Below are 27772 nucleotides of genomic sequence, written 5' to 3' on the forward strand. Positions count from 1 at the left end.
TTTAAATCTAAATCTAAACAAATATTCAGATAATTGGAAAAATAGTTGCTAGGTAATTGGCTTAAATCCTCAGTTTTCTTCTACATATTTGACATTTTATGGATGCACCTTAACACTTAACAAGGTAAAGTCTTAAGAGAACTGTGTATTATTCTTTGAGGGAGCCACCATTTTACACATAAGCAAACTGGCTTAGAGAAGTTAAGTAACTTGTTCAAGGTCACAGAGCTATTGAGAGTCAGAATCAGAATGTAAACTCATGCTCTCTGACTCCAGACCTCATGTACTTAATCAGCCTCCCTAGTTCACAGCTAATATCCAAGACCAGAGATTCTGAGTCCCAGCTCATGATTCACCTTAATGATTTCAGTCCTGACCATATATTAGAATCATCTGGGAAACTTATAAGAAATACTGATGCCAAATATTGTGATTCATTGGTCTGAGGTGGGACCCAATCATTGGTGTTTCATTATTCCTCCTCCCAGGCTCCTACCAGTGATTCTAATGTGCAGTCATCACTGACACCTGGTGCAGTAACAGCCATTCTCGGATGGGTCATTCAGGGCATTCCTCTCAAATATGGAGAGGCAAGCAGAAGCCAGCTACCTATTACAGGTTCACAGTCTGCCATACCTTAATCTGTGCAACAACTGTAATCTGCCCACAATACAAATTCATTCCTACTGAAGAACAATGGAATATTCCCTCACAGGGTTCCATAACATTAAGCAGATAAGAGGAAGCAACTGGAGTGAAATAATAGATCTTTGTGGGTGGGCTCTCTTAACTAGGGTGGTGGGGAAAACACGGAACTGAGGACAATAGGAAGCCCTAAAAGCTTGCTAGCCATGGAAGGAGTGTTATTAGCATAGCCGCTGTTCATAGGTAACTGTTTGGAAATTGCCAGATGAGAGGATGGTCATTTTCCTATCGTGTCTGAAACATGCTATAGCAGTATCCAGCATTCCCAGTATCTTCAAAGAAAGGTTTCGGTCATAGACATAAGTGAATGAAATAATCAATAGTCAAGCTGTAACCCAAGAGTGTTTAAGACAGCTAATACATGTTTACATTTTCAATTCTGTATAAAATGATGTAACTCACCAGTTTGAGGAGCTGAGCTTTTCACAATTTTATCCTGATGTTGAATCTAATTCTGGGCTAATTTCTCAGGTACTATATATAGATTGTAGCATAAGGAACTTGTTCTAAGATAAAAATCGTTAAAGAAAGGCACATGAAGAATCCACAGGCTAACTTAAAATTGTGCCTGTTTTAAAAAGCACTTAAGAGGAAAAAAGCATTTGGAGGCAGTTCATAACTGAAACACAGTTGCTGATGCTGGACTCAGGAAGGTACTGCTAATTACCATTTCACATATGTTAAGAAGGAAGCTTCTTTCTCTTTTTCAGCAGGATAATTCCCCATACTAGTGACACTACAGACTGAAAGTAACATATTCATAAAATATCTTTCTTTTAAAAACAGCCCCCCCTCAGCCGGGTGCACTGGCCCACACCTGTAATCCCAGCACTTTGGGAGGCCGAGGCGGGTGGATCGTGAGGTTAGGAGTTTGAGACCACCCTGACCAACGTAGTTAAACCCCATCTCTACTAAAAATACAAAATTAGCCAGGCCTGGTGGCATGCACCTGTAATCCCAGCTAGTCAGGAGGCTGAGGCAGGAGAATCGCTTGAACCCGGGAGGAAGAGTTGCAGTGAGCCAAGCTCGTGCCACTGAACTCCAGCCTGGGTGACAGAGCAAGACTCCATCTCAAGAAAAACAAACAAAAAAACACCCCCATGTCAGCACTTTGCAGAATGGAAGCAGATGTTATCTTATACACCTGATCTACTAGAAGCTTCTTAAAGAAAATGTTAATTTCTAGTGGAAGAAATTACTTTTCTGTGACACAATTTGGAAAAGAATGTCTTAATTTAGAAGTCAAAGAAAAACAATTTCAAAACCTATCATATGCTTTTTTTTCATTTATACTTTAAATTAGGAAAATACACTAAAGAAATGAAAATAAGACTTTCTTCCTCACTGAAATAAGTTTTCTTAGCATGGTGAGGATATTTACAGTATATATCTTAGGAACCATATGGCATAAATAAAGGGAAAAGAACCCCCAATATCTCAAACATGAATATGCTAATAGCTCTAGGTGATAATGTCTTGCTTTTCTGTAATACTTAGATATTTAGTAATGATTTCATGCCTAGGATTTCATTTCACATTCCCAAGACACTGGAAAGGGTTACAGGTAGGGTTGGAGCTAAGGCAGTAACTGTGACAGTTGATCAGAACAGGGATCTGGACCTAAGAAAAAGCAGGGGAGAGATCAGGCTCCAGTGATGGCAGCTGCTGGCTTTAGGCTGACAGTGAGCCGAGCTCTGGTTGGCAGGAGTGGGAAAATTGACCACAGCTGTTCACAGGCAGGGTCCTAGGACTAGTGGCTGCAGGTGGGGTCCTCACTGTGATTGGAGAACCTTGGAGTCCTAGTTAATTCTTTCCACTAGGCTACCATATAGTATTAAAAACACTACTCTTTCTCTTTTTTCAATTTAAAAATAGTATAGAAATGTTTCACATTTACTGCTGTTGGGGAATGAGTTATAATATTTCATGAATAAAGTTCACCTTCTGAGTGTTGAAACTTTATTTTTTGTAGTATGGGATGGAAATATCTAAAATGTGCATCAGTCCTGACCTCTTGAAATGGGCTATAGTACCGACATGGACTGGTATAGTTTCTTATTTTTAACCCCTCAAGAGTGTCAACTTAAAATAATCAAAAGGATCAGAATCTAGTTTAAAGAGAGTTTATTCAAGTACAGAGTTTAAGGATGGCCTCTTGGGAAGCACAGATTCCAAAGAATGGAAGTCCGTGTTTCAAAGTGTAGAAGTTTGGGATTTCTTACTGTATTAGTCCATTCTCACGCTGTTATAAAGAACTGCCTGAGTTCCACTGGCCCTCCAGTGAGCTGAGGGTTTTTGCAAGAGAAAAAAAAGCTGCCTGAGACTGGGTAATTTATAAAGGAAAGAGGTTTAATTGACTCAGTTCCACATGGCTGGGGAGGCCTCAGGAAACTTACAATGGTGTGGAAGGGGAAGCAAACAAGTCTTTTTTCTTCACATGGCAGCAGGAGAGAGAAGTGCCAAGCAAAGGGGGAAAAGCGCCTTATAAAACCAGCAGACCTTGTGAGAACTTATTCACTGTCAAGAGAACAGTATGGGGGTAACCACCCCCATGATTCCATTAACTCCCACTGGGTCCCTCCCCTGACACATGGGGATTATGGGAACTACAATTAAAGATGAAATTTGGGTGGGGACATAGCCAAACCATATCACTTACATAGACAAAATTTAGGGGAGCTTAAAAGAATTTCAACATCTTTCTGTACAAGGCTTAATGCATAATTACAATGATCTGATTAGTCAAGGTGGTGGTTTTCTTTTGGGAAAGGTATGTTTAACATTCCACACTGAAGATGTAACAGTCATGGTGTTTTTTGGGTCATCTGGTCTGAGTTAGGTACAGGACAATAAAGGAGGTGGTTAATCTATAACAAAGATCTTCAATAAGAAGGGGAGGAGTCCTGGTCTCTGGTCTTTCCTAGTTATTTACAGAACAAGAACAATAAGGAAGAGAGTTACTCTATAATCTAAGAAACAGAAGTTGCAAACATGCTACGTGACACAGTCTCCAGGACTTAATTTTCCCCTTGGCATAATTTAGAGGGTCCTGAAAATTTATATTCTTTTATAAAAGTGATGGTAATGTCTTTAGCTACTAAGGAATAATTATAGGAAAGATTTTCAGATTATTTTTCACCATATTTAACAAAGTGAGTAGAATGATTTCTATACTGAATGTTTATAAGAACCTTTAATAATGGTCCCCAAATCTTTTTTTCCCTGGTCATTGTTTCAAGAACTCCCCTGTCCCCCTTCCCAGCCATTGCCTTTAGTAATCAATTGCTGGCTGGGAATCACCTACCCTCTTTCTCCTTTCTCTCCTTCACCAGGTGGTTGCCATGTTGCTGCTAATGACCTGGATAAGAACATCTTCTCCTTAAGCTGTGGGCCCCCTCTCTCCCCACTGTATCCCCTGCCCCCTGCCACTGTTAAGAGTCCAGATCAGAGTCACAAAATCTCGTGTTTGCAAGGGCCAGGCTGCTAACCTAAAGAAGTGAAGCAGTTTGTGTAGAACAGTGGGAAACTAGAAAATTGGATAGCATTTGAGGGGGATGGGGCCCCTGTTTCTCATACTCCAGCCTTTTGTTACCAGATGGAGTGTGGACAAAGAGTAGTCAGAAATTCTGATTTTTCCAAAAAAGTTTTTTTATATAAAAACAGATCGATGTGATATTCCCTGATTTTTTTAAAACTTTACGTGGGCTGCAAATTGTTGTAGACTTCCGATTTTTAATCCTATCCCCATCTGGACCTTGGCTGGTGGCTGGAGTTGGCTCAGTCTAGTGCTGAAGACCCAGATAGCAGTACCCAGAGCAGACCCATACTGCACTGTCAGGTCAGCGATGCACCTGCACGTTCTTCCCTCCAGACATCGCAGCCGAGACCTTCATCACCCCCAGGCAGGGCATCTGTTGGGATGTCCTGCACCATGGTCTACACGAACATAGACGCTTCAGCATGACCATGCAGCTGGAGTAGAAGGTGTATGTGTGTCGAGTGGAAGCAGAGGCAGAACTGAAATGGTGTCAGAGGTTATAGAATAGACTTTTGGAGTGGGAATTTGGAATGTTTTCCCATGGAAATAATGGAAGTACGGGTTCTACATTATCATCATTTTCACTCCATCAGCTGCCTCCTTAGTTTAATAGGTTTTAAAGCAACGACTTTGACATTTAGCAGCTATTTTTAACTTTGTGAGTATAGGGAAAACGTATTTCTGAGTTCCAAAGACCTGAACAATAAATAAACTTTTGGGGGGTCTATTTGAGCTCTATGTATGGATACTCCTTTTTGCATTACAAGGATGTGTAATATAAAATTTAAAACAACTTGTCAACAACGAAGAATGAAATACGAGCACCACCCCCCCCAAAGTCTGTTTCTAACCATTTTCATTCATTTATGAGATTTAAATGCCTCAAATACTTTAACAGAATTATATGTTTATTTTTGGGTTAAACTATTTGTTGTCTCTTTGAGGCTTTTCAACTCATTAAAGAATTCTGTAGCACTATGAAGAGAATGCCTTCAGAAAGGCTCATTAAAAAGGAGAAGCTGACCTGGTATGCCACTAAGATTAAATGTTGCAAATTGATGTAAGTGGTAAAATAGAATCAGTGTGTCATACTTCTTAGTTTCAGGAATTAAACTGGTCTTATGTTTGGTCCTGCATCAAAGACTAACAAGGCATGGTGTTCACTTTTTTTCTCATAAAATATAATTTAAAAATACTAAACCTCTTCTAAAAGATGAGGGCTTATTTTCAGCTAAAGCAAAAAGCTAAAGCCTCTATTGGTACACATCCATATCGTAATAGTGGGTTTTCCAATAGGAAATTGCTCTTCAGTTAATGTGGAGTTGGACAAGTCACACATATAACCTTTCTAAGCCTCAGTTAACTTATCTGTAAAATTGCTATAACATAGGATGGTTTCATTAAATTAGATAGAATATGTAAATTATTATCATACTGTCTAGTATGTAGACAACATTTAATATGTGGTTGCCATTACTGATATTATTATTTGTTTGGATTAGGTCCATTGAGGCCGTTCTGGGACTCTGGCTTTTATTTTCAATTTTTTGTCTTGTGTCTTTTGTTATATTTTTTAATATCTTTATTGAAACAAAATTTACATATCATAAAATTCACTCATTTAAAGTATACAGTTCAATAGTAAATTTTCAGTTATGCAACCATACCACAATCTAAGTTTAAAACATTTTCATCATCCCCCCAAAAAAACCTTGTATCTGTTAGCAATCACTCACCGTTCCTCTCCCCCACAATTTCCTACAGCCCCGGGCAACCACTCTCTGTCTCTATAGATTTGCCTATATTTCTGGAATTTCATATAAATGAAATTATATAATATGAGGACTTTTACGATTGACTGATTTCACTTAGTATAATGTTTTCAAGGTTTATCTATGTTGTAGTATGTATCAATACTTTATTTCATTTATTGCCATATGTTGCTGAAAATATACCATATTTTGTTTATCCATTCATCAATTGATAGATGTTTGGGTTGTTTCTACTCTTTGGCTATTATGAATAATGTTGCAATGAACATTCATGCAAGTTTTTGGGTGGATGTATGCTTTGATTTATCTAGGAATGGAAATGCTGGGTCATATGGTAACTCTATGTTTTACAATTTCAGGAACTGCCAAAATGTTTCTTCAAAGTGGCTGTGTGTGCCATTTTACATTCCTGCTAGTAATGAATGACAGTTCCAATTTCTCCATATCCTCACCAATACTTGTTCTTTTCCATTTTTAAATTATCACCATCCTAACAGATGTGAAGTGTTACCTCATTGTGGTTTTAATTTGCATCTTAATAATGACTGATGATGTTGACTCTCTTTACATGTGTTTATTGCCTTTTGTATATCCTCTTTGGAGAAATTGCTATTCAGATTCTTTGCCCATTTTGTAGTTGAGTTATCATTGAGTTGTAAGGGTTCTTTATATATTCTGGAGATGAGTCCCTTATCATACATGTGATTCACAAATACTTTCAATGCATTCTGTAGGTTGTCTTGATATTATTTTTATTAATGCATAAATCTGAACTGTCTTATCCTTCTGTATTTAATGCTTCAATATCCTCTTAACTGGTTTGCACAAACTTTCTTTCCAGCCTCTGTTTCTCTACCTTGCTCTCCAGTCTGTGCATGAGCCCCTTCAGGTCCCTGAGGAATACTTAAAGCCATATGACTTTATCCAAGACAAGAACAGGCATCACTATGCAGGAATGGTGTCCCTTATGGATGAAGCAGTAGGAAATGTCACTGCAGCTTTAAAAAGCAGTGGGCTCTGGAACAACACGGTGTTCATCTTTTCTACAGGTAAGTCTGTCAATAGGAAAATCATCTCTTGGCAAAGCCTAGGACATGGTATTTGATAAGTGGAATGAAGACAAATTGGAGCGGTTAGCATTGCCTTATTAAAATAAATGCAAACTGCAATAGTGGAGACATGATAATTGTGGATGGAAAGATGTATCTAAGGAAAAAGAATGATGGGCTTCCCCCGTTCCCTCAGATATCAAAATATTCTGGGACTGTGGCTTGAAAACACATGTTCACTAACTGAGTAAGTGTGAGTGGACATCACTCATATACAGGGCTGCTGGGTAGTGAATCCCTAGAGTGGCTTGTTCCCAGCTCTCTCTACAGCCCAGATATCTTCTATGGTCACAACTCCCACCAACTAGAAGGGTCTCTGTATCACTGCAAAGAGACAGATTGTGACATTATGAAGACAAATAATGGAGCCATTTAAATCTATGCAAGTGTCTCCAAGTTTAGATTTTTTTTGGTATTAAAATTGTTTTTGGGGCCGGGCGCGGTGGCTCACGCCTGTAATCCCAGCACTTTGGGAGACCGAGGTGGGTGGATCAACTGAGGTCAGGAGTTCGAGACCAGCCTGACCAATATGGTGAAACCCCTTCTCTACTAAGAATGCAAAAATTAGCCGGGCATGGTGGCGAGTGCGTGTAGTCCCAGCTACTCGGGAGGCTGAGACAGGAGAACTGCTTGAATCCAGGAGGCAGAGGTTGCAGTGAGCCGAAACTGTGCCATTGCACTCCAGCCTGGGCAACAGAGTGAGACTGTGTCTCAAAAAAAAATATTTTTTTTCTGACAGTAAAAGTTATATATGTTATTATAGACAAATTAGAAAAGGGAGAAATAAAACTCATAATCTCAGAGATTACTTTTGAAAATCATTTTCATTATGGCGATGCCATTCTGTTTCCTAATCTGTTACATATGCAACTTTCCCCTCTCATTAGAGACGGTTTTCTGAAATTTCACTGTGATGTGCTTTGGGTATAGATCATCATTTATTCATCATGCTGAGTACTCAGAGAGCACTTTCAATCTGAAAATGCAGATTCTTTTGTTATGGGGAATTTTCTTATATGATTTATTTTGGAATTGTGTGGCCCTCCGTCCCACCTTCCCCTATTTTTTCTGTACAGAACTCCTATTATTTGGTCACCAGGTCAGTCCTCTAATTTTTCTTAGTTTTTTTTCCCCTCTCCTGTTTTCTTTATTTTTCTTCTAGTATTTGGGAAATCTTACTGTTTTGTAAGCTTCCTATTGAATTTATTTTAACTGCCATGTCTGTTAATTACCAGCAACTCTTTTGTGTTTTCTGATAATTCCTTTTTTGTAAAGTTCTGTTTTTAATTTATAGATGTCATAACTTGTTCCCCCAAAACCTGTGCTCTTAACCATTACTCTTAAGTGTGTATTATGTGTGTGTGTATATATATACTTTTTTAAAGTTTGCTGATATTGCCAACATTATCTCTCTTCCTTTTGAGTTCTTTTTTTCAGTTTGTTTATATCTTTGTTATAGTCTGTCTTTAATGAGAGTGGTTTGGTTTTCTCAAATCCCTAGAGATTCTTGGCTGAAATCTAACAATTTGATTGGAAACTCCAAGTGCCAGGTCAGGGCTTGTCATCTGGTGAGTTTTACTGTAACATGACCATGTAGGGGTGAGGTGACATGTTGAGGAATTCATTTTGGTATTCTACTCATACTTTTGTGGTTTTGTTTTTTCACGAGTTGTTTTGTTTTGCTTTCAATCAGGCATAGTTATTGAATGTGGCATTTGTTGAGCAGTTACTATGTGTGGGACGCAGTTCTAAGTGTTTCATGCGAATTAGTTCACTGAATCCTCGTGATAACGGATTCTCTGGGAACTGTTATTGTCCCATCTTGCAGATGTGAGAACTGAAGCACAAAGGGCATAAGTAACTTGCCCCAGGTCACGCAGCCAGGCAGAGCCTGGCTCCACTACAGTATCCTGCCTCCCAGATGATGATCTCAGTGTTCTCATAGGACCTCATGTTATAGCAGAGCTTTCCATATGGTGTGCTGCAATACTGATCTACTGAGGAGCCTGGGCAGGGCCAGAATAGCATCTACCCTGAGCAGTCTTGTTCACTTGTGTGGGTGCTATCCAAATACTATAATTTTCTAAGTATGTCCTGCTGTGAAAAAGGTTAAAATTTGTTTTTCTCCCAAAACTTACTCTTCAGAAAAAAAAGGTAGACATATTTCAGCCCTTAGCAAGATCTCTCAGATTCTGGGAGTCATTCTCAATTTAATTTATTTTGAATATCCTGGCATAGCATTTTGATCAGTGCTGGTTTTGAATGCCTAGAGAAGTCACTAGAAAGAATCAATTAAAAAAAAGATGCTAGGACATTTAACACCTGATGTAGCAAAATTATTCCTGGGAAATGACCTCATTGTTGCAAGAATTGGAAGTCATAAGTTTATAAAACAAGTCTTTGTTCTAGAGATCACAGTTAGACCATTTCAGGACAAATGATTTTCTAAAGTGAAAGTATATATGGATTAATGTATTGTACGTGGGCTTAAATGTGCTCAGACAGAAGTGAAGATGCTAGTTCTGGAAGACTGTATTAAATATCTCTAAGTGGCTCTTGTGATAACATTCCCATCAAGAATGCATGGGAGGCTGGGTCTGGTGGCTGATGCTTGTGATCCCAGCACTTTGGGAGGCCGAGGCAGGCAGGTCACTTGAGTTCAGGAGTTCAACACCAGCCTGGGAAACATGGTGAAACCCTGTCTCTACAAAAAATACAAAAATTAGCCAGGTGTAGTGGCATGTGCCTGTAGTCCAAGCTACTGGAGGGGCTGAGGCTGGAGGATTGCTTGAGCCTAGGAGGTTGAGGCTGCAGTGAGCTGAGATTGCGCCACTGTACTCCAGCCTGGGTAACAGAGCGAGACCTTGTTTCAAAAGAAAGAAAGAAGAGTGCATGGGAAGAGGTGGAATACAATTTTTTTTCATGATATTTGAGAATGGAAAAATATTTTAAGATAAATATTTCTTTTATTATATGATTGCAAATGTGTATGTATATAATTGTACTTTCAAACAGATAGTTGACTATTTCGTAAACATCTATATTTATTCAAGCTGGTAGTAGTAACATTTGGAGCTTCTCACTGAGAAAATGAGGATCACCTTAAATAGGATTGTCTTATATTTTGATACTATATTAATAGATATCTTAATCTTGGATCATCTTTGCTTTGTTAGGTTAAATCCAACTTGACCGTGCCTATGTATTTTTATTATACTGATGAATTCAGTTTGCTAGGGTTTCATTTAGGATTTTTGCATCAATTCAGAAGTGGAAGTAGAGTTAGTGGTTTCTTTTTTATGTCAGGTTTTGTTGTCTTGGTTGTACTCACTTCATAAAATAATGTGGTTAGTTTTGCCATCTTTTTCTATGCTCTGGAATAGTTTATAGAATGTTGGAAAGATCTTTCTGTTTAGCTGGTCCCTGAAGCCTTTTGTGGAGGCATTTAAAAATTATTTCCATAGTTTACATTTTTTGCTGAATTATATCTAGGTGTGTGTCTTTTAAATGTTTTGAAATTATTTTTGCCTGAAATATAGTGAGCCCTGGAACTGCATGCTGAGATGATTATTCACTCCAGGAGGCTTTCCTTGTTCATATTTTAGCTTATTGCTTTTGTTCTACTTGATTTACATCTCAAAAATATCTTTAATTACTGTGTTGAATCCCTGATTCAGCTTTTCTCTCATCCTTTTCATTTTTTTGGTCCTTTTTCTCAGCCTTTGGAGCTCTTCTGCATTACCAGTTTAGACACTTTTGCAATTTTAATCCTACACCTTAATATCTCCAACATAGATTATTGTTGATTGTATTTTTAGTTTTTTTGCAATGCTGTCTCTGTTTCAATCGGTACCCTTTTCTTCCAAGCTTGTTAGTATAGTATAGTATAGTATTTAATAAGCATTAAACCTCAATGTAACCCTGTGAGATAGTAAATGGTTTCTTGATCCCATTTACCAATGAAGAAATCAAAACTTCTTTTTAAAAAATAAAATAAAAAAATAAAGATAGGGTCTTGCTATGTTGCCCAGACTGGTCTCAAACTCCTGGGCTCAAGTGATCCTCCCACCTCAGACTCCCAAAATGCTAGGATTATCAGTGTGAGCCGCTTAAAGAAATTAAGCGATTAGTCCAAGGCCACACAGCTAACAACTGAAAAAGCCAGAATTCAAACCCAGATCTACTTGAGGTCAAAACCCAATTACCCTAATCAATTGTCTTTTTGCATCTCATTTTCTTCTCCGTTTATTTTATCCCATTGTACTGCATTTCTACGCTTGTGTTCACAGGACCCATCCTTTTCCTGAACCTTTCTGAATAGAACTTTTCTAAAATCTTTATTTTTATAGGAAGTCATTGCCAGCTAGATGCTCTTCCTCAGAGTGTAGTGGTGAAGGATCTGCACACACAGAATGTGTGGCTGTCTTGTGGCCTCTGGTCACTGTTTCCTGGTTGATTCCTTCTCAAATCTGCAGCTTGAGGTCAGGTTGATGCATACACCTCACAGAGTTCCTGGTGGCATTATAGGCATTAAGTGTTCTACTCTATTGAACCTGACCCACCTAGTTACAGTTTCTTCTCTTTTGGCGCTCTAATTCTTTGACAGGCTAAAAGAACCCCAGACTCTTCCTATCTCCACATTTTCAGGGCTTTATTTTTGGGGACATTCCTCAGGATACAGTGTGCCAGCACTGCCAGACCTTCTCTTTTCCTGCCTATTGTCTTCTGGGAGTTGTGATCTCTAAGCACACAGAAGTAGAGGAGGTAATAATTCTCTGCTTAAATTAGTGCCATCCCTTCTCAGGCTGTCTTCCTGCCTCTCTTAATCTAGGTGAAGGGCTCTGTGTCATGAGGCAAAGCAGGGTGGGCCAGTTCTTGTTTCCTCAGCCCAGCTTCTCTGGTCTTGTAGTTTCTGGACATGTTTCCAAGATTCTGGCATTATAAGCTGTCTGTCCATCTTGGTTTCTTATGTTGTGATGGGGTTTCATCTTGTTCTGTGTTTGTTGTTTTCGCAGGGTAGTGGTTCAGAGAAGCAGCACTAGTGGCTGTTAGGAAGACACCATTGTAATCTGGATGCTTGTCACCATGGCTGATCTTTGTAGTTGCTAAATTCCAGGAACCTGCACAGGAATCTGACCTGGAGTAAAATGAGTTAAGGTTAGGGACAACTCTTAAGTAACTAGGTCATGAGTTAAGACTAGGAAAACCGATTCTGCAACCCTGAAAACAGTGATTGACCTCAACATCTTAATGCAGCCATTGTGTATTTATATTAACTCTTTTTTTTGTTTGTTTTGTTTTTTTTTTGAGATGGAGTCTCGCTCTGTCACTCAGGCTGGAGTACAGTAGCATGATCTTGGCTTGCTGCAATCACTGCCTCCCAGGTTCAAGTGATTCTCCTGCCTCAGCCTCCCAAATAGCTGGGATTACAGGCGTGTACCACCATGCCTGGCTAATTTTTGTATTTTTAGTAGAGACAAGGTTTCGCCATGTTGGCCAGACTGGTCTCGAACTCCTGAGCTCAGGCAATCCACCCACCTCAGCCTCTCAGAGTGCTCGGATTACAGTCATGAGCCACCACGCCCAGCCTGTATTAAGCCTTACCAGAATAATTAGTTTTACTTACATTTAGATGAGGGTTTGAATATAAGGAGAAACCTAATTTGCATTTCTTTCTCCAGAGACTTCTGTGTTTATTGACAATTTCATTTCCTGAAGTTGAAATTAATAATGTGCTATAATAATGTAATTATAACCCAAGGACCTGGACTAACTAATCACAGAGCAGTGATTCATTTTTTCCCACTTCTCTCACTTTACTTCACTTAGCCCTGTACTTCTTTATAAGGATAAGAATACTGGTTGCATTCAAATCAATAAATGTTGAGTCCATTAGTACAGAAAACCATGAAAACAATCTAGCTTCCTGGTGTCGGATTATATTTGGTGATCGGTAAAGGCAAAGGCATAATTTTTAGATTTTGATGTTTGATAAAGCTAACTTTTAAAAATTTCTGTTATAATCTGAGAGAAATCCATGATTCATTCCTCGCCACCTCTACCCATCATCTTAGCATAGTTATTCTCAGTGCGCTGTCTGGGGACCACCTGCAGCAGTGGAGCATTTGTTAAAAATGCAATTTTCAAGGTGATGGCTGCACAACATTGTGAATGTTCTAAATGTCACTGAATTGGATACTTTAAAATGGCTAATTTCATGTAATGTGAATTTCACCACAATCTTAAAAATTCAGTTTCTCAGACTCTATCACAGCCCAACTGAATTAGAAACCCAGAGGCCCCAAAATCTCCATTTTTGACAAGAATTCAGGTGATTCTTTTGTACACAGAAATTTGAGGACCTCTGAGCTAAGGTAACTCTTATTCAAACTTTAGGAATTTACCTTACAAGGAATGTATGTGGTTATTTAAATTTGACATATATTTATGTTTATACATATATCCTCCTCGCTAGGAGGAATATATATATGACAGCTGGAAACCAACTGGGTTTGAAGTTCAAGCTCTCCTAGGTAGTTTTCATTTCAGGTAAATGCACCTATTTCTAGAAATAGACTCTTCAAAAAGCTGATGAGAAAAGTTTAAATTTAATTATTCTGCTTTCCATGTTCTTACTGCATATAAATCACAACCTTGATTGATTCATGCCATTTCTTCTGCAGTGTGTGATTAATACCACTGTTAACAAATATTGTCTTTCTCATTACACACATACTATTCTGGGTTTTTTTTATTTCTATTTTTTATTTTTATGGGTATATAGTAGGTATAAATATATATTTATGGAGTACATGAGATATTTTGATACAGGCACACAATGCATAATAATCATATCTGGGTAATGGGGATATCTATGCCCTCAAGCATTTATCATTTCTTTGTGTTACAAACATTCCAGTTATACTCTTTTGGTTATTTTAAAATGTACAATAAATTATTGTTAACTGTAGTCACCCTATTGTGTTATTAAATACTAGCTCTTATTCATTCTAAGTATATTTGTGTACCCATTAACCATACCCACTTCCCCCCTACCCTCACCCCACTACCCTTTCCAGCCTCTGGTAACCATCCTTCTATTCTCTACCTCTATGAGTTCTATTGTTTTAATTTTTAGCTCTTACAAATAAGTGAGAACATGTGATGTTTGTCTTTGTGCTTGGCTTATTTCACTTAATATAATGACCTCCAGTTCCCTCCATGTTGTTGCACGTGGTTGATCTCATTCTTTTATGTGACTGAATAGTACTCCATTGTGTATATGTAGCACATTTTCTTTATCCATGCATCTGTTGATGGACACTTAGGTTGTTTTCAAATCTTGGCTATTGTGAATAGTGCTGCAATAAACATGGCAGTGCAAGTGTATGTTTGATATACTGATATTCTTTCTTTTGGGTATATACTTAGGAGTGGGATTACTGGATCATGTGGTAGTTTTGTTTTTAGTTTTCTGAGGAACCTCCAAACTGTTCTCCATAGTGGCTGTACTAACTCACATTCCCATCAACATTGTACAAAAGTACCCTTTTCTCCACATCCTCGCCAACATTCATTATTACCTGTCTTTTGGATAAAAGCCATTTTAACTGGGGTGAGAGGGTATCTCACTGCAGTTTTGATTGGCATTTCTCTGATAGCCAATCATGTTGAGCACCTTTTCATATACCTGTTTGCCGTTTATATGTCTTCTTTTAAGAAATGTCTATTCAGATCTTTTGCCCATTTTTAATCAGATTATTAGAGTTTTTTTCCCATAGAGTTGTTTGAGTTCCTTATATAGTCTGGTTATTTGTCCCTTGTCAAATGGATAGTTTGCAGATATTTTCTCCCATTCCATGGCTTATCTCTTCACTTTGTTGGTCATTTTCTTTACTGTGCAGGAGCTTTTTAACTCAATGAAATCCTATTTGTCCATTTTTGCTTTGGTTACCTGTGCTTGTGGGATATTACACAAGAAGTCTTTGCCCAGTCCAATGTCCTGGAGAGTTTCCCCAATGTTTTCTTTTAGTAGTTGCATAGTTTGGGTTCTTAGACTTAAGTCTTTAATCCATTTTGATTTGATTTTTCTATATGGTGAGAGATAGGGGTGTAGTTTCATTCTTCTGCATATGGATATCCAGTTTTCCCAGCACCATTTATTGAAGAGACTGTCCTTTCTCCAGTGTCTGTTCTTGGTACTTTTGTTGAAAATGAGTTCACTGTAGATGTATGGATTTATTTTTGGGTTCTCTATTCTCTTCCTTTTGTCTAGGTGTCTGTTTTTATGCTAGTACCATGCTGTTTTGGTTACTATAACTCTATAGTATAATTTGAAGTCAGGTAATGTGATTCCTACAGTTTTGTTCTTTTTGCTCAGGATAGCTTTGGCTATTCTGGGTCATTTGTGGTTCCATATAAATTTTAGAATTATTTTTTCTCTTTCTATGAAGAATGTCTTTGGTATTTTGATAGGGATTGCATTGAATCTGTAGATTGCTTTGGGTAGTATGGACGTTTTAACAATATTGATTGTTCCAATCATGAACATGAAATATCTTTCCATTACTTTGTGTCTGCTTCAATTTCTTTCATCAATGTTTTATAGTTTTCATTGTAGAGCTCTTTCACTACTTTGGTTAAGTAGTGATCTACTTACTACTTATCCGTAGGTATCTTATTTTATTGGTAGCTATTGTAAAAGGGATAACTTTCTTGATTTCTTTTTCCGATTGTTCACTGTTGGCACATAGAAATGTTACTGATTTTTATATGTTACTGATTTTTGTATGTTGATTTTGTATCTTGTAACTTTACTGAATTTGCTTATCAGTCCTAATAGTTTTTTTGTGGAGCCTATAGGTTTTTCCAAATGTAAGATCGTATCATCTGCAAACAAGGATAATTTGACTTCTTTCTTTCCAGTCTGGATGGCTTTATTTCTTTCTCTTGTCTGATTACTCTAGCTAGCACTTTTTGATTCCAGGTTTTTTAAATCCAAGGATGACACTTCTAATCCTTCTCCGATAGAACATGATCAGAGTTTGAGTCCCAACTTTCCTGCCAATGAGTTATATGTAGAGTCTAGCCTCGGTTTCATTATCTGTTAAACGCAAGTTGATTGACCATTCATTTATTCACTCCGTCTTTCATTGCAGATAAAAAGATAACTAGGACATAATGTTCCCTTAGGAAACTCACACTCCAGTGAAGTAGACAGGTACATGTATTATTATTATGCAGAGGGAGTATTAGGATGAAGCCCAGAGTGCTGTCTGCACACAGTAAGAGCCACCTCTCAGAGCCCAGGGTGTGGGGAGGCTTTCTGAGATGGAAAGGTTGGGAATGGCTTGGCCAGATAAGCAGAACACAGGTGGGGAGGAGATTGGGCAGCATTCTAGCCTGTGAGAAAGGAACATAAACAAAGACAGGGAGGTTGGGAGAGCAGTCCTGGAGGGGGTCTGCATTGCTGGAGCCTGGACTGCAAGGTGGAGAGCAGCGAGATGTGAGGCTAGAGAGCATGACCCAGGGGTCCACTCAGAAGGGGCCTGTGCACATGCAGGGAGGAATTGTGAAGGGTATCATGGTGACAGTGAGGCACTGAAAAGTTTTAAGCAGAATCAGATTTTCACTTTAGAACTGAAATGGAGGGTGATTGGAAGCAGGCCGACCTTTTAGGAGGCTCTGACAATAAAGAGAGGAGAGAAGATAAGGAGCACTTGAAAAAAGGCAGAGGGAAGGTGGATGGAGATGAGAGGACAGATTTAAGAAATACATAGGAAGGGTGGAGCCAAGATGGCCGAATAGGAACAGCTCCAGTCTACAGCTCCCAGCATGAGCGACGCAGAAGACGAATGATTTCTGCATTTCCAACTGAGGTACTGGGTTCATCTCACTGGGGATTGTCAGACAGTGGGTGCAGGACAATGGGTGTGGTGCACTGAGCCTGAGGCAAAGCAGGGTGAGGCATCGCCTCACCCGGGAAGCGCAAGGGGTCAGGGAATTCCCTTTCCTAGCCAAGGAAAGGGGTGACAGACGGCACCTGGAAAATTGGGTCACTCCCACCCTAATACTGCACTTTTCCAAGGCTCTTAGCAAACGGCACACCAGGAGATTGTATCCCACGCCTGGCTCAGAGGGTCCTGCGCCCACAGAGCCTCGCTCATTGCTAGTACAGCAGTCTGAGATCAAACTGCAAGGCGGCAGCGAGGATGGGGGAGGGGCGCCCGCCATTGCCAAGGCTTGAGTAGGTAAACAAAGTGGCCAGGAAGCTCGAACTGGGTAGAGCCCACTGCAGCTCAAGGAGGCCTGTCTGCCTCTGTAGACTCCACCTCTGGGGGCAGGGCATAGCCGAACAAAAGGCAGCAGAAACCTCTGCAGACTTAAATGTCCCTGTCTAACAGCTTTGAAGAGAGTAGTGGTTCTCCCAGCACACAGCTTGAGATCTGAGAACGGACAGACTGCCTCCTCAAGTGGGTCCCTGACCCCCGAGTAGCCTAACAGGGAGGCATCCCCCAGTAGGGGCAGACTGACACCTCACATGGCCGGGTACCCCTCTGAGACAAAACTTCCAGAGGAATGATCAGGCAGCAACATTTGCTATTCACCAATATCCGCTGTTCTGCAGCCTCCACTGCTGATACCCAGGCAAACAGCGTCTGGAGTGGACCTCCAGCAAACTCCAACAGACCTGCAGCTGACAGTCCTGACTGTTAGAAGGAAAACTAACAAACAGGACATCCACACCAAAACCACATCTGTAAATCACCATCATCAAAGACCAAAGGTAAATAAAACCACAAAGATGGAGAAAAAACAGAGCAGAAAAACTGAAAATTCTAAAAATCAGAGTGCCTCTCCTCCTCCAAAGGAATGCAGCTCCTCACCAGCAACGGAACAAAACTGGATGGAGAATGAGTTTGATGAGTTGAGAGAAGAAGGCTTCAGACGATCAAACTTCTCCGAGCTAAAGGAGGAAGTTCGAACCCATGGCAAGGAAGTTAAAAACCTTGAAAAAAGATTAGATGAATGGCTAACTAGAATAACCAATGCAGAGAAGTCCTTAAAGGACCTGATGGAGCTGAAAATCATGGCACAAGAACTACGTGACGAATGCACAAGCCTCAGTAGCCGATTTGATCAACTGGAAGAAAGGGTATCAGTGATGGAAGATCAAATGAATGTAATGAAGTGAGAAGAGAAGTTTAGAGAAAAAAGAATAAAAAGAAACGAACAAAGCCTCCATGAAATATGGGACTATGTGAAAAGACCAAATCTACGTCTGATTGATGTACCTGAAAGTGACAGGGAGAATGGAACCAAGTTGGAAAACACTCTGCAGGATACTATCCAGGAGGACTTCCCCAGTCTAGCAAGGCAGGCCAACATTCAGATTCAGGAAATACAGAGAATGCCACAAAGATACTCCTTGAGAAGAGCAACTCCAAGACACATAATTGTCAGATTCACCAAAGTTGAAATGAAGGAAAAAATGTTAAGGGCAGCCAGAGAGAAAGGTCAGGTTACCCACAAAGGGAAGCCCATCAGACTAACAGCTGATCTCTTGGCAGAAACTCTACAAGCCAGAAGAGAGTGGGGGCCAATATTCAACATTCTTAAAGAAAAGAATTTTCAACCTAGACTTTCATATCCAGCCAAAGTAAGCTTCATAAGTGAAGGAGAAATAAAATACTTTACAGACAAGCAAATGCTGAGAGATTTTGTCACCACCAGTCCTGCCCTAAAAGAGCTCCTGAAGGAAGCACTAAACATGGAAAGGAACAACTGGTACCAGCCACTGCAAAAACATGCCAAATTGTAAAGACCATCGAGGCTAGGAAGAAACTACATCAACTAACGAGCAAAATAATCAGCTAACATCATGACAGGATCAAATTCACACATAACAATATTAACCTTAAATGTAAATGGGCTAAATGCTCCAATCAAAAGGCACGGACTGGCAAATTGGATAAAGAGTCAAGACCCATCAGTGTGCTGTATTCAGGAGATGGATCTCACGTGCAAAGACACACATAGGCTCAAAATAAAGGGATGGAGGAAGATCTACCAAGCAAATGGAAAACAAAAAAAGGCAGGGGTTGCAATCCTAGTCTCTGATAAAACAGACTTTAAACCAACAAAGATCAAAGGAGACAAAGAAGGCCATTACATAATGGTAAAGGGATCAATTCAACAAGAAGAGCTAACTCTCCTAAATATATATGCACCCAATACAGGAGCACCCAGATTCATAAAGCAAGTCCTTAGAGACCTACAAAGAGACTTAGACTCCCACACAATAATAATGGGAGACATTAACACCCCACTGTTAACATTAGACAGATCAATGAGACAGAAAGTTAACAAGGATATCCAGGAATTGAACTCAGCTCTGCACCAAGCGGACCTAATAGACATCTACAGAACTCTCCACCCCAAATCAACAGAATATACATTCTTTTCAGCACCACACCACACCTATTCCAAAATTGACCACATAGTTGGAAGTAAAGCACTCCTCAGCAAATGTAAAAGAACAGAAATTATAACAAACTGTCTCTTAGACCACAGTGCAATCAAACTGGAACTCAGGATTAAGAAACTCACTCAAAACTGCTCAACTACATGGAAACCGAACAACCTGCTCCTGAGTGACTACTGGGTACATAATGAAATGAAGGCAGAAATAAAGATGTTCTTTGAAATCAATGAGAAAAAAGACACAACATACCAGAATCTCTGGGACACATTCAAAGCAGTGTGTAGAGGGAAATTTGTAGCACTAAATGCCCACAAGAGAAAGCAGGAAAGATCTACAATTGACACCCTAACATCACAATTAAAATAACTAGAGAAGCAAGAGCAAACACATTCAAAAGCTAGCAGAAGGCAAGAAATAACTAAGATCAGAGCAGAACTGAAGGAAATAGAGACACAAAAAACCCTTCAAAAAATCAATGAATCCAGGAGCTGGTTTTTTGAAAAGATCAACAAAATTGATAGACCACTAGCAAGACTAATAAAGAAGAAAAGAGAGAAGAATCAAATAGATGCAATAAAAATTGATGAAGGGGATATCACCACCGATCCCACAGAAATACAAACTATCATTAGAGAATGCTATAAACACCTCTGCGCAAATAAACTAGAAAATCTAGAAGAAATGGATAAATTCCTCGACACATACACCCTCCCAAGACTAAACCAGGAAGAAGTTGAATCTCTGAATAGACCAATAACAGGCTCTGAAATTGAGGCAATAATTAATAGCTTACCAACCAAAAAAAGTCCAGGACCAGGTGGATTCACAGCCGAATTCTACCAGAGGTACAAGGAGGAGCTGGTACCATTCCTTCTGAAACTATTCCAATCAATAGAAAAAGAGGGAATCCTCCCTAACTCATATTATGAGGCCAGCATCATCCTGATACCAAAGCCTGGCAGAGACACAACAAAAAAAGAGAATTTTAGACCAATATCCCTGATGAACATTGATGCAAAAATCCTTAATAAAATACTGGCAAACCGAATCCAGCAGCACATCAAAAAGCTTATCCACCATGATCAAGTGGGCTTCATCCCTGGGATGCAAGGCTGGTTGAACATATGCAAATCAATAAACATAATCCAGCATATAAACAGAACCAAAGACAAAAACCACATGATTATCTCAATAGATGCAGAAAAGGCCTTTGACAAAATTCAACAACCCTTCATGCTAAAAACTCTCAATAAATTAGGTATTGATGGGATATATCTCAAAATAATAAGAGCTATCTATGACAAACCCACAGCCAATATCATACTGAATGGGCAAAAACTGGAAGCATTCCCTTTGAAAACTGGCACAAGACAGGGATGCCCTCTCTCACCACTCCTATTCAACATAGTGTTGGAAGTTATGGCCAGGGCAGTCAGGCAGGAGAAGGAAATAAAGGGTATGCAGTTAGGAAAAGAGGAAGTCAAATTGTGCCTGTTTGCAGATGACATGATTGTATATCTAGAAAACTCCATCATCTAAGCCCAAAATCTCCTTAAGCTGGTAAGCAACTTCAGCAAAGTCTCAGGATACAAAATCAATGTACAAAAATCACAAGCATTCTTATACACCAACAACAGACAAACAGAGAGTCAAATCATGAGTGAACTCCCATTCACAATTGCTTCAAAGAGAATAAAATACCTAGGAATCCAACTTACAAGGGATGTGAAGGACCTCTTCAAGGAGAACTACAAACCACTGCTCAATGAAATAAAAGAGGATACAAACAAATGGAAGGACATTCCATGCTCATGGGTAGGAAGAATCAATATCGTGAAAATGGCCATACTGCCCAAGGTAATTTATAGATTCAATGCCGTCCCCATCAAGCTACCAATGACTTTCTTCACAAAACTGGAAAAAACTACTTTAAAGTTCATATGGAACCAAAAAAGAGCCCGCATCGCCAAGTCAATCCTAAGCCAAAAGAACAAAGCTGGAGGCATCACGCTACCTGACTTCAAACTATACTACAAGGCTACAGTAACCAAAACAGCATGGTACTGGTACCAAAACAGAGATATAGACCAATGGAACAGAATAGAGCCCTCAGAAATAATGCCACATATCTTTAACTATCTGATCTTTGACAAACCTGACATAAACAAGCAATGGGGAAAGGATTCCCTATTTAATAAATGGTGCTGGGAAAACTGGCTAGCCATATGTAGAAAGCTGAAACTGGATCCCTTCCTTACACATTATACAAAAATTATTTCAAGATGGATTAAAGACTTAAATGTTAGACCTAAAACCATAAAAACCCTAGAAAAAAAAAACCTAGGCAATACCATTCAGGACATAGGCATGGGCAAGGACTTCATGTCTAAAACACCAAAAGCAATGGCAACAAAAGCCAAAATTGACAAATCGGATCTAATTAAACTAAAGAGCTTCTGCACAGCGAAAGAAACTACCATCAGAGTGAATAGGCAACCTTCAGAATGGGAGAAAATTTTTGCAATCTACTCATCTGACAAAGGGCTAATACCCAGAATCTACAATGAACTCAAACAAATTTACAAGAAAAAACAAACAACCCCATCAACAAGTGGGCGAAGGATATGAACAGACACTACTCAAAAGAAGACATTTATGCAGCCAAAAGACACATGAAAAAATGCTCATCATTACTGGCCATCAGAGAAATGCAAATCAAAACCACAATGAGATACCATCTCATACCAGTTAGAATGGCAATCATTAAAAAGTCAGGAAACAACAGGTGCTGGAGAGGATGTGGAGAAATAGGAACACTTTTACACTGTTGGTGGGAGTATAAACTAGTTCAGCCATTGTGGAAGTCAGTGTGGCGATTCCTCAGGGATCTAGACCTAGAAATACCATTTGACCCAGCCATCCCATTACTGGGTATATACCCAAAGGATTATAAATCATGCTGCTATAAAGACACATGCACATGTTTGTTTATTGCAGCACTATTCACAATAGCAAAGACTTGGAACCAACCCAAATGTCCACCAATGATAGACTGGATTAAGAAAATGTGGCACATACACACCATGGAATACTATGCAGCCATAAAAAATGGTGAGTTCATGTCCTTTGTAGGGACACGGATGAAGCTGGAAACCATCATTTTCAGCAATCTATCGCAAGGAGAAAAAACCAAACACCGCATGTTCTCACTCATAGGTGGGAATTGAACAATGAGAACACATGGACACACAAGGGGAACATCACACACCGGGGCCTGTTGTGGGGTGGGGGGAAGGGGGGAGGGATAGCATTAGGAGATATACCTAATGCTAAATGATGAGTTAATGGGTGCAGCACACCAACATGGCACATGTATACAAATGTAACAAGCCTGCACGTTATGCACATGTACCCTAAAACTTAAAGTATAAAAAAAAAAAAAAAGAAATACGTAGGAGAGCTTGGACCACTTGATGTTGAGAGCTCTTTTTACTAGGAAAGCTGATGGTTTTGTAATTCTGCCAGTTTTCAGGATGTTGTCAGTGCTAATGAAAGCCTTTCATGTTCTCCCCATGGCATGGATACATCTGCAAAGAGCTGGAAAGAGTGAAGCCCATGGCCAGAGTACCCACATAATCCACATAGCAGTAGTGCATCAGAGTGCATAGATTCATAGTACACATGAGACGGAGAGCAGAAGTGGTTTGGTTGTCACAGTGACTTGAGGGTGAAGTTTCCATTCAGTGAACAGGCATCTGCAGTGCTCAGGCCAGTCCTGCAGTGAAGTGTCCTGCCTCAGATGTCAGTAGCACAACCATTAAGGAACAGTGACTGGATCCTGTTCAATAACACATTTCTACTTAGACAAATAGAGCAATTTATTGCAGAGTCTAAACTTTTAGCACTTATTATCTGAGCTTTCACAATATTACATGTGATTTAATATCTCAAATGGAGTTAATAATCTTAACTAATTCCTCTAAATCTTACGTCCCTTTTCCCCTTATGTATAAGAATTTCCTTCAAAACTGGTAGTTGGCAAAGAGAGAGCTCATTCAAGGTTTTAAATATACTTATGCAATTGGCAGACTTATAAAATATTATAGAAATTCTGTGCCAGGAACAAAGTTATATGTGCTAGGAAATCAATCTCACTGGGTTCTTCAGACGCTTAAATGAATTTCTGACAAAGCTAAGCTAAAGCTGTTACGTGAATAAATCAGTGAGTGTGTCCACATTCTATTACTCTTTGCAATTATGCATTTATTTGGCGCATCCATCATAGAGGAAAATTACAACCCATGCCTCAAAATAATGAGACTTGAATGAACTTTTCCATAGCCAGTCATTAATTCATGCCACCTCTTTAGATTTCACCTGTTAATGTCCACACTGAGAGCATGTTGGATCACTTTAAAATTTTATTAGTAATAGGTACTAATTTGTTGATTATTTTATTGAATGAAAATAATAACCAATACATTTTACTGAACAGCCATGCTGATTTGGTGTCCCCGGCTAAGTTACAAAGCAGAGGTTCTAGGGCTGGGGATGGTAGTCCCACCTCCCCTCTTTGTCTCTGGCTGTTCTCAGGGATGTGTTGCCCTTTGGGTACTCGTGTTGCTTCCCATGGGTTAAAGCATGGGCAGGCCTCCTGCCAGGGAACCCAGGATGGTGGGGAAGCTGGTTGTTTACCTCCATCTCACTTTTTCCAGTGTAGAAACCATGAGTTGGGCCACAGTGGGTGGGGGGTGTAGCAGATATGGACATTTGATTCTCTTACCATCTCCTCAGAGTTTTTCACTTCTCTGTGACCCTGGAAATGGAATCATCCTCATATTTGAGTTCTGCGATGTTGCTGGTGATAATCTTGGCACCTTATATTTGTTTTGGTTTTCTGTGGAGAAGAGTGAACCTGGATTGTGTCTGTGTTACCATTTTGGAACTAGAAGTTCTGAAATCAATAACCAATACATTTTAAAACGACCCCCACCCCGCGCCAAAGGGTCTTGCATTTGTATTCTCTGTGTCAAACCATTGAATTCACAATCCCAGAGTCGAAGGAAAAAATGCCTCTCAATCTCTATGTTTATCAGATCTTCAATGTTTTATTATAGTACTTAATATATACTATGCTATAATGTCTTATTGTTGATATTATGAACTTTTAGCAGGAGAAACATGAAGTAATCATGATTTTCACAATTCTGTGAGAAGAGAGCACTGTGGCCTTTCTATGAGTTTAAAATTAATGAATATATATATTCATTATATATATATATCTTACATATATATATATATATATATATCGAACTTCCTTGAACTGAGCATATTTATTGACTAAATTGCAGGAAACTTTCCAATTTGTTTGGGCTTACTTTAGTCTCATCTTTTGCACTCCATTTTGAAGGTCACATTTAAGATGAATCCGTTTCTTATATTTTATGCTCCTCTCAGAACTCACTGGAGCCAAAATTCTCTGTGAGGCAAGAGCTATGTTATGTTGGACAGGCTGCACTGGAGGATGAAGCAAAATGAAAAGTAGATTCTATGTAGAAATAATCACCTGGAAACTACAGTGACAGCAAGAAGAAGGGGCTGAAGTATATTCAGGTTGTCACAAGCTGTTAAAAAAAATGCATTTACTTACATTGCTTCTTATCTGGTACATGTATCTGCTGTCTCCTACAGTCGTCTAGCCAAATATTTAAAGATATAAAATCTACAAAGACAAACTAATTATTAATGTGTCTGTGAACTCTGCAAACAAACATTATTGAATGCATTACTGTTAGGACTCCTATTTGGACAAGTAGCTAGGTGAGCCCTGTCTAAGCATAAAGACCTATGCAGGGCTTATCAAAGTTCAAGACTCTGCTGACTAGAGATGCAAAATAAAATCATGAGGGAATTAGCAGGCACCAGTGAGACCTGCAGGCTTTGAGAAATCTCTTGAGGTAAGTGAGAAAGATGGCTTCCTATGTGAGCAGAGGTTCATTTATTTTGATTCAAGTTAAGGGTTAAGGGCAACTTGACATTTTGTATTACACCTATCCCTTCCCCACCCCTCTTTTTTTTTTGTCTTAGGAGTTGTAAGGATCTTACAAGATCATCTGATCTTAGAAAGAAATAAAGACCCTGGCCAGGCACAGTGGCTCGCACCTGTAATCCCAGCACTTTGGGAGGCAGAGGCAGACAGATCACTTGAGGTCAGGAGTTCAAGACCAGACTGGCCAACATGGCAAAACCTTATGTCTACTAAAAATACAAAAATAACCCAGCATGATGCCTTGTGCCTGCAATTCCAGCTACTTGGGAGGTTGAGGCAGGAGAATCGCTTGAACCCGGGAGGCGGAGGTTGCAGTGAGCTGAGATAGTGCTACTGCACTCCAGCCTGGGTGATAGAGTGAGAATCCACCAAAAAAAAAAAAAAGAGAGAGAGAGGAAGGGATGGAGGGAAAGAGAGAGAGGCAGGGAGGAAGGGAAAGAGAGAGAGGGAGGGAGGGAGGGAAAGAGAGAGGGAGGGAGGTGGGGGGGAGAGACAGAGAGAAAGACAGAAAGAAAAGAAAGGAGGAAAGAAAAGGAAGGAAGGAAGGAAGGGAAGGAGAGAAGGGGGGGAGGGGAGGGGAGGAGAGGGGAGGAGAGAGAACGAAAAAGACCCAGAGAGGGACGTTGGGACTTCTGTAAATACTCAGGAGGCAGATGGCCTGGGTCCAACACTCGCTGATGCCTATGCAATCTTGGGTAAGATACTTAAACTTCCAGTGCCTTATTTTCTTCGTCAGCAAAGTGTGGATAAAAATTATAACTACCCGATAGTACTGATGAGATTGCAGCACTTCCTGACACATACTGAGTGCTTTATTGTTATTAGGTTGTGTGATATAATAATAGCTAAGTGGCTAGAGATTAAACCATTTCTAGCCTTTGGTCTCCGGTTTGCTTTTTATTTGTTTTTATGGCTTCTGTTTCCTCTTGTTACTCTCATCAGGCTATTTGCTACTACCTATGCTTATTATTCATTCATTCATTCACTTGTTCACTCATCAGCGGCACACCTGCCACCGGCCAAGCTCTCTGCTAGGCCCTGGGAAACAGTAGGGAATGAGGCTGACTATGCACAGGACGAAGTGGCTTATTTCCTAATTCAATAGTCTGTTAATGAGCATCAGGAATGTCAAGAATCCTCCTTCTTCTACTGAAGATGGTTAGCAGTCTGTAACAATTATTATGACACATTTTTCATTTATATTTTAGCTTCTGAAAATCATGAGGAATTATTTTTTAAAGCAGTCTTTGATTTTGATTACTGAGAATACAATATGTTTTGAGAACCTCATTATTTCCTCTGATACTTTCTTTTCTTCGTATTTCTTATATTCTTCATGTTTAAATTGAAGGTGATTTATTATGCAAGCTATTGGATATGATTTTGGAGTTTTTTGTACCGTTAATTATTGAGGGAGCAAAGTTGAAATTCTGCTTTTAATTCATCTCCTTTTTTTGAAAAATTTATGACTTAAAAATGAAATTAAATAATCAAAAATTAAATGTGATGCTTAAAGGTCATTTTGTTTAAAGTGATGAATGCTAGTTTACCATATGCTACTAGAAAAATCAAAATTATATAATCTATTTGCCGTGTATTATTATTTAATTTTAATAAATATTTATAGTTTCATAAATATACAAGGTTCTTCCTAAAGTTATCTATCTACCACGTTTTCTCATTTATTTATTTATTTTTATTTTTTATTTTGGAGACAGAATCTCACTCTGTCACCCAGGCCGTAGTGCAGTGGCGTGATCTCAGCTCATTGCAACCTCTGCCTTCCCAGTTCAAGTAATTCTCCTGCCTCAGCCTCCACCTCACAAGTAGCTGGGATTACAGGTGCCCACCATCACACCTGCCAAATTTTTGTATTTTTAGTAGAGACAGGGTTTCACCATGTTGGCCAGGCTGGTCTCAAACTCCTAGCCTCAGGCAATCCACCCGCCTTCGCCTTCCAAAGTAACATTTTCTCTTTCATTAACTATTCATTCATTTTCCTATTTTTTAACTCTGAAAGTTCTTAAGTATATATATTATTATAATATCAGCAATCATATTTATAACAAAATATTAACCATTAATGATTGTAGTATTTTATTTTTATTATACTAA

The 27772-nt window shown here is 39.2% G+C and overlaps 1 protein-coding gene across 1 annotated transcript in view; it reads left to right on the forward strand.

The window, feature by feature from the left end:
• ARSB (arylsulfatase B) overlaps positions 1-27772 on the forward strand; it is a 206659-nt gene that overhangs the window by 22768 nt on the left and 156119 nt on the right. Inside the window, exon 4 of the mRNA XM_019013558.4 lies at positions 6857-7064. Coding sequence (XP_018869103.3) covers positions 6857-7064 — 208 coding nt within the window. The remainder of the gene's footprint in view (positions 1-6856; positions 7065-27772) is intronic.

The sequence above is a fragment of the Gorilla gorilla genome, chromosome 19 (assembly GCF_029281585.2).
Source record: "Gorilla gorilla gorilla isolate KB3781 chromosome 19, NHGRI_mGorGor1-v2.1_pri, whole genome shotgun sequence".
Taxonomy (NCBI): domain Eukaryota; kingdom Metazoa; phylum Chordata; class Mammalia; order Primates; family Hominidae; genus Gorilla; species Gorilla gorilla.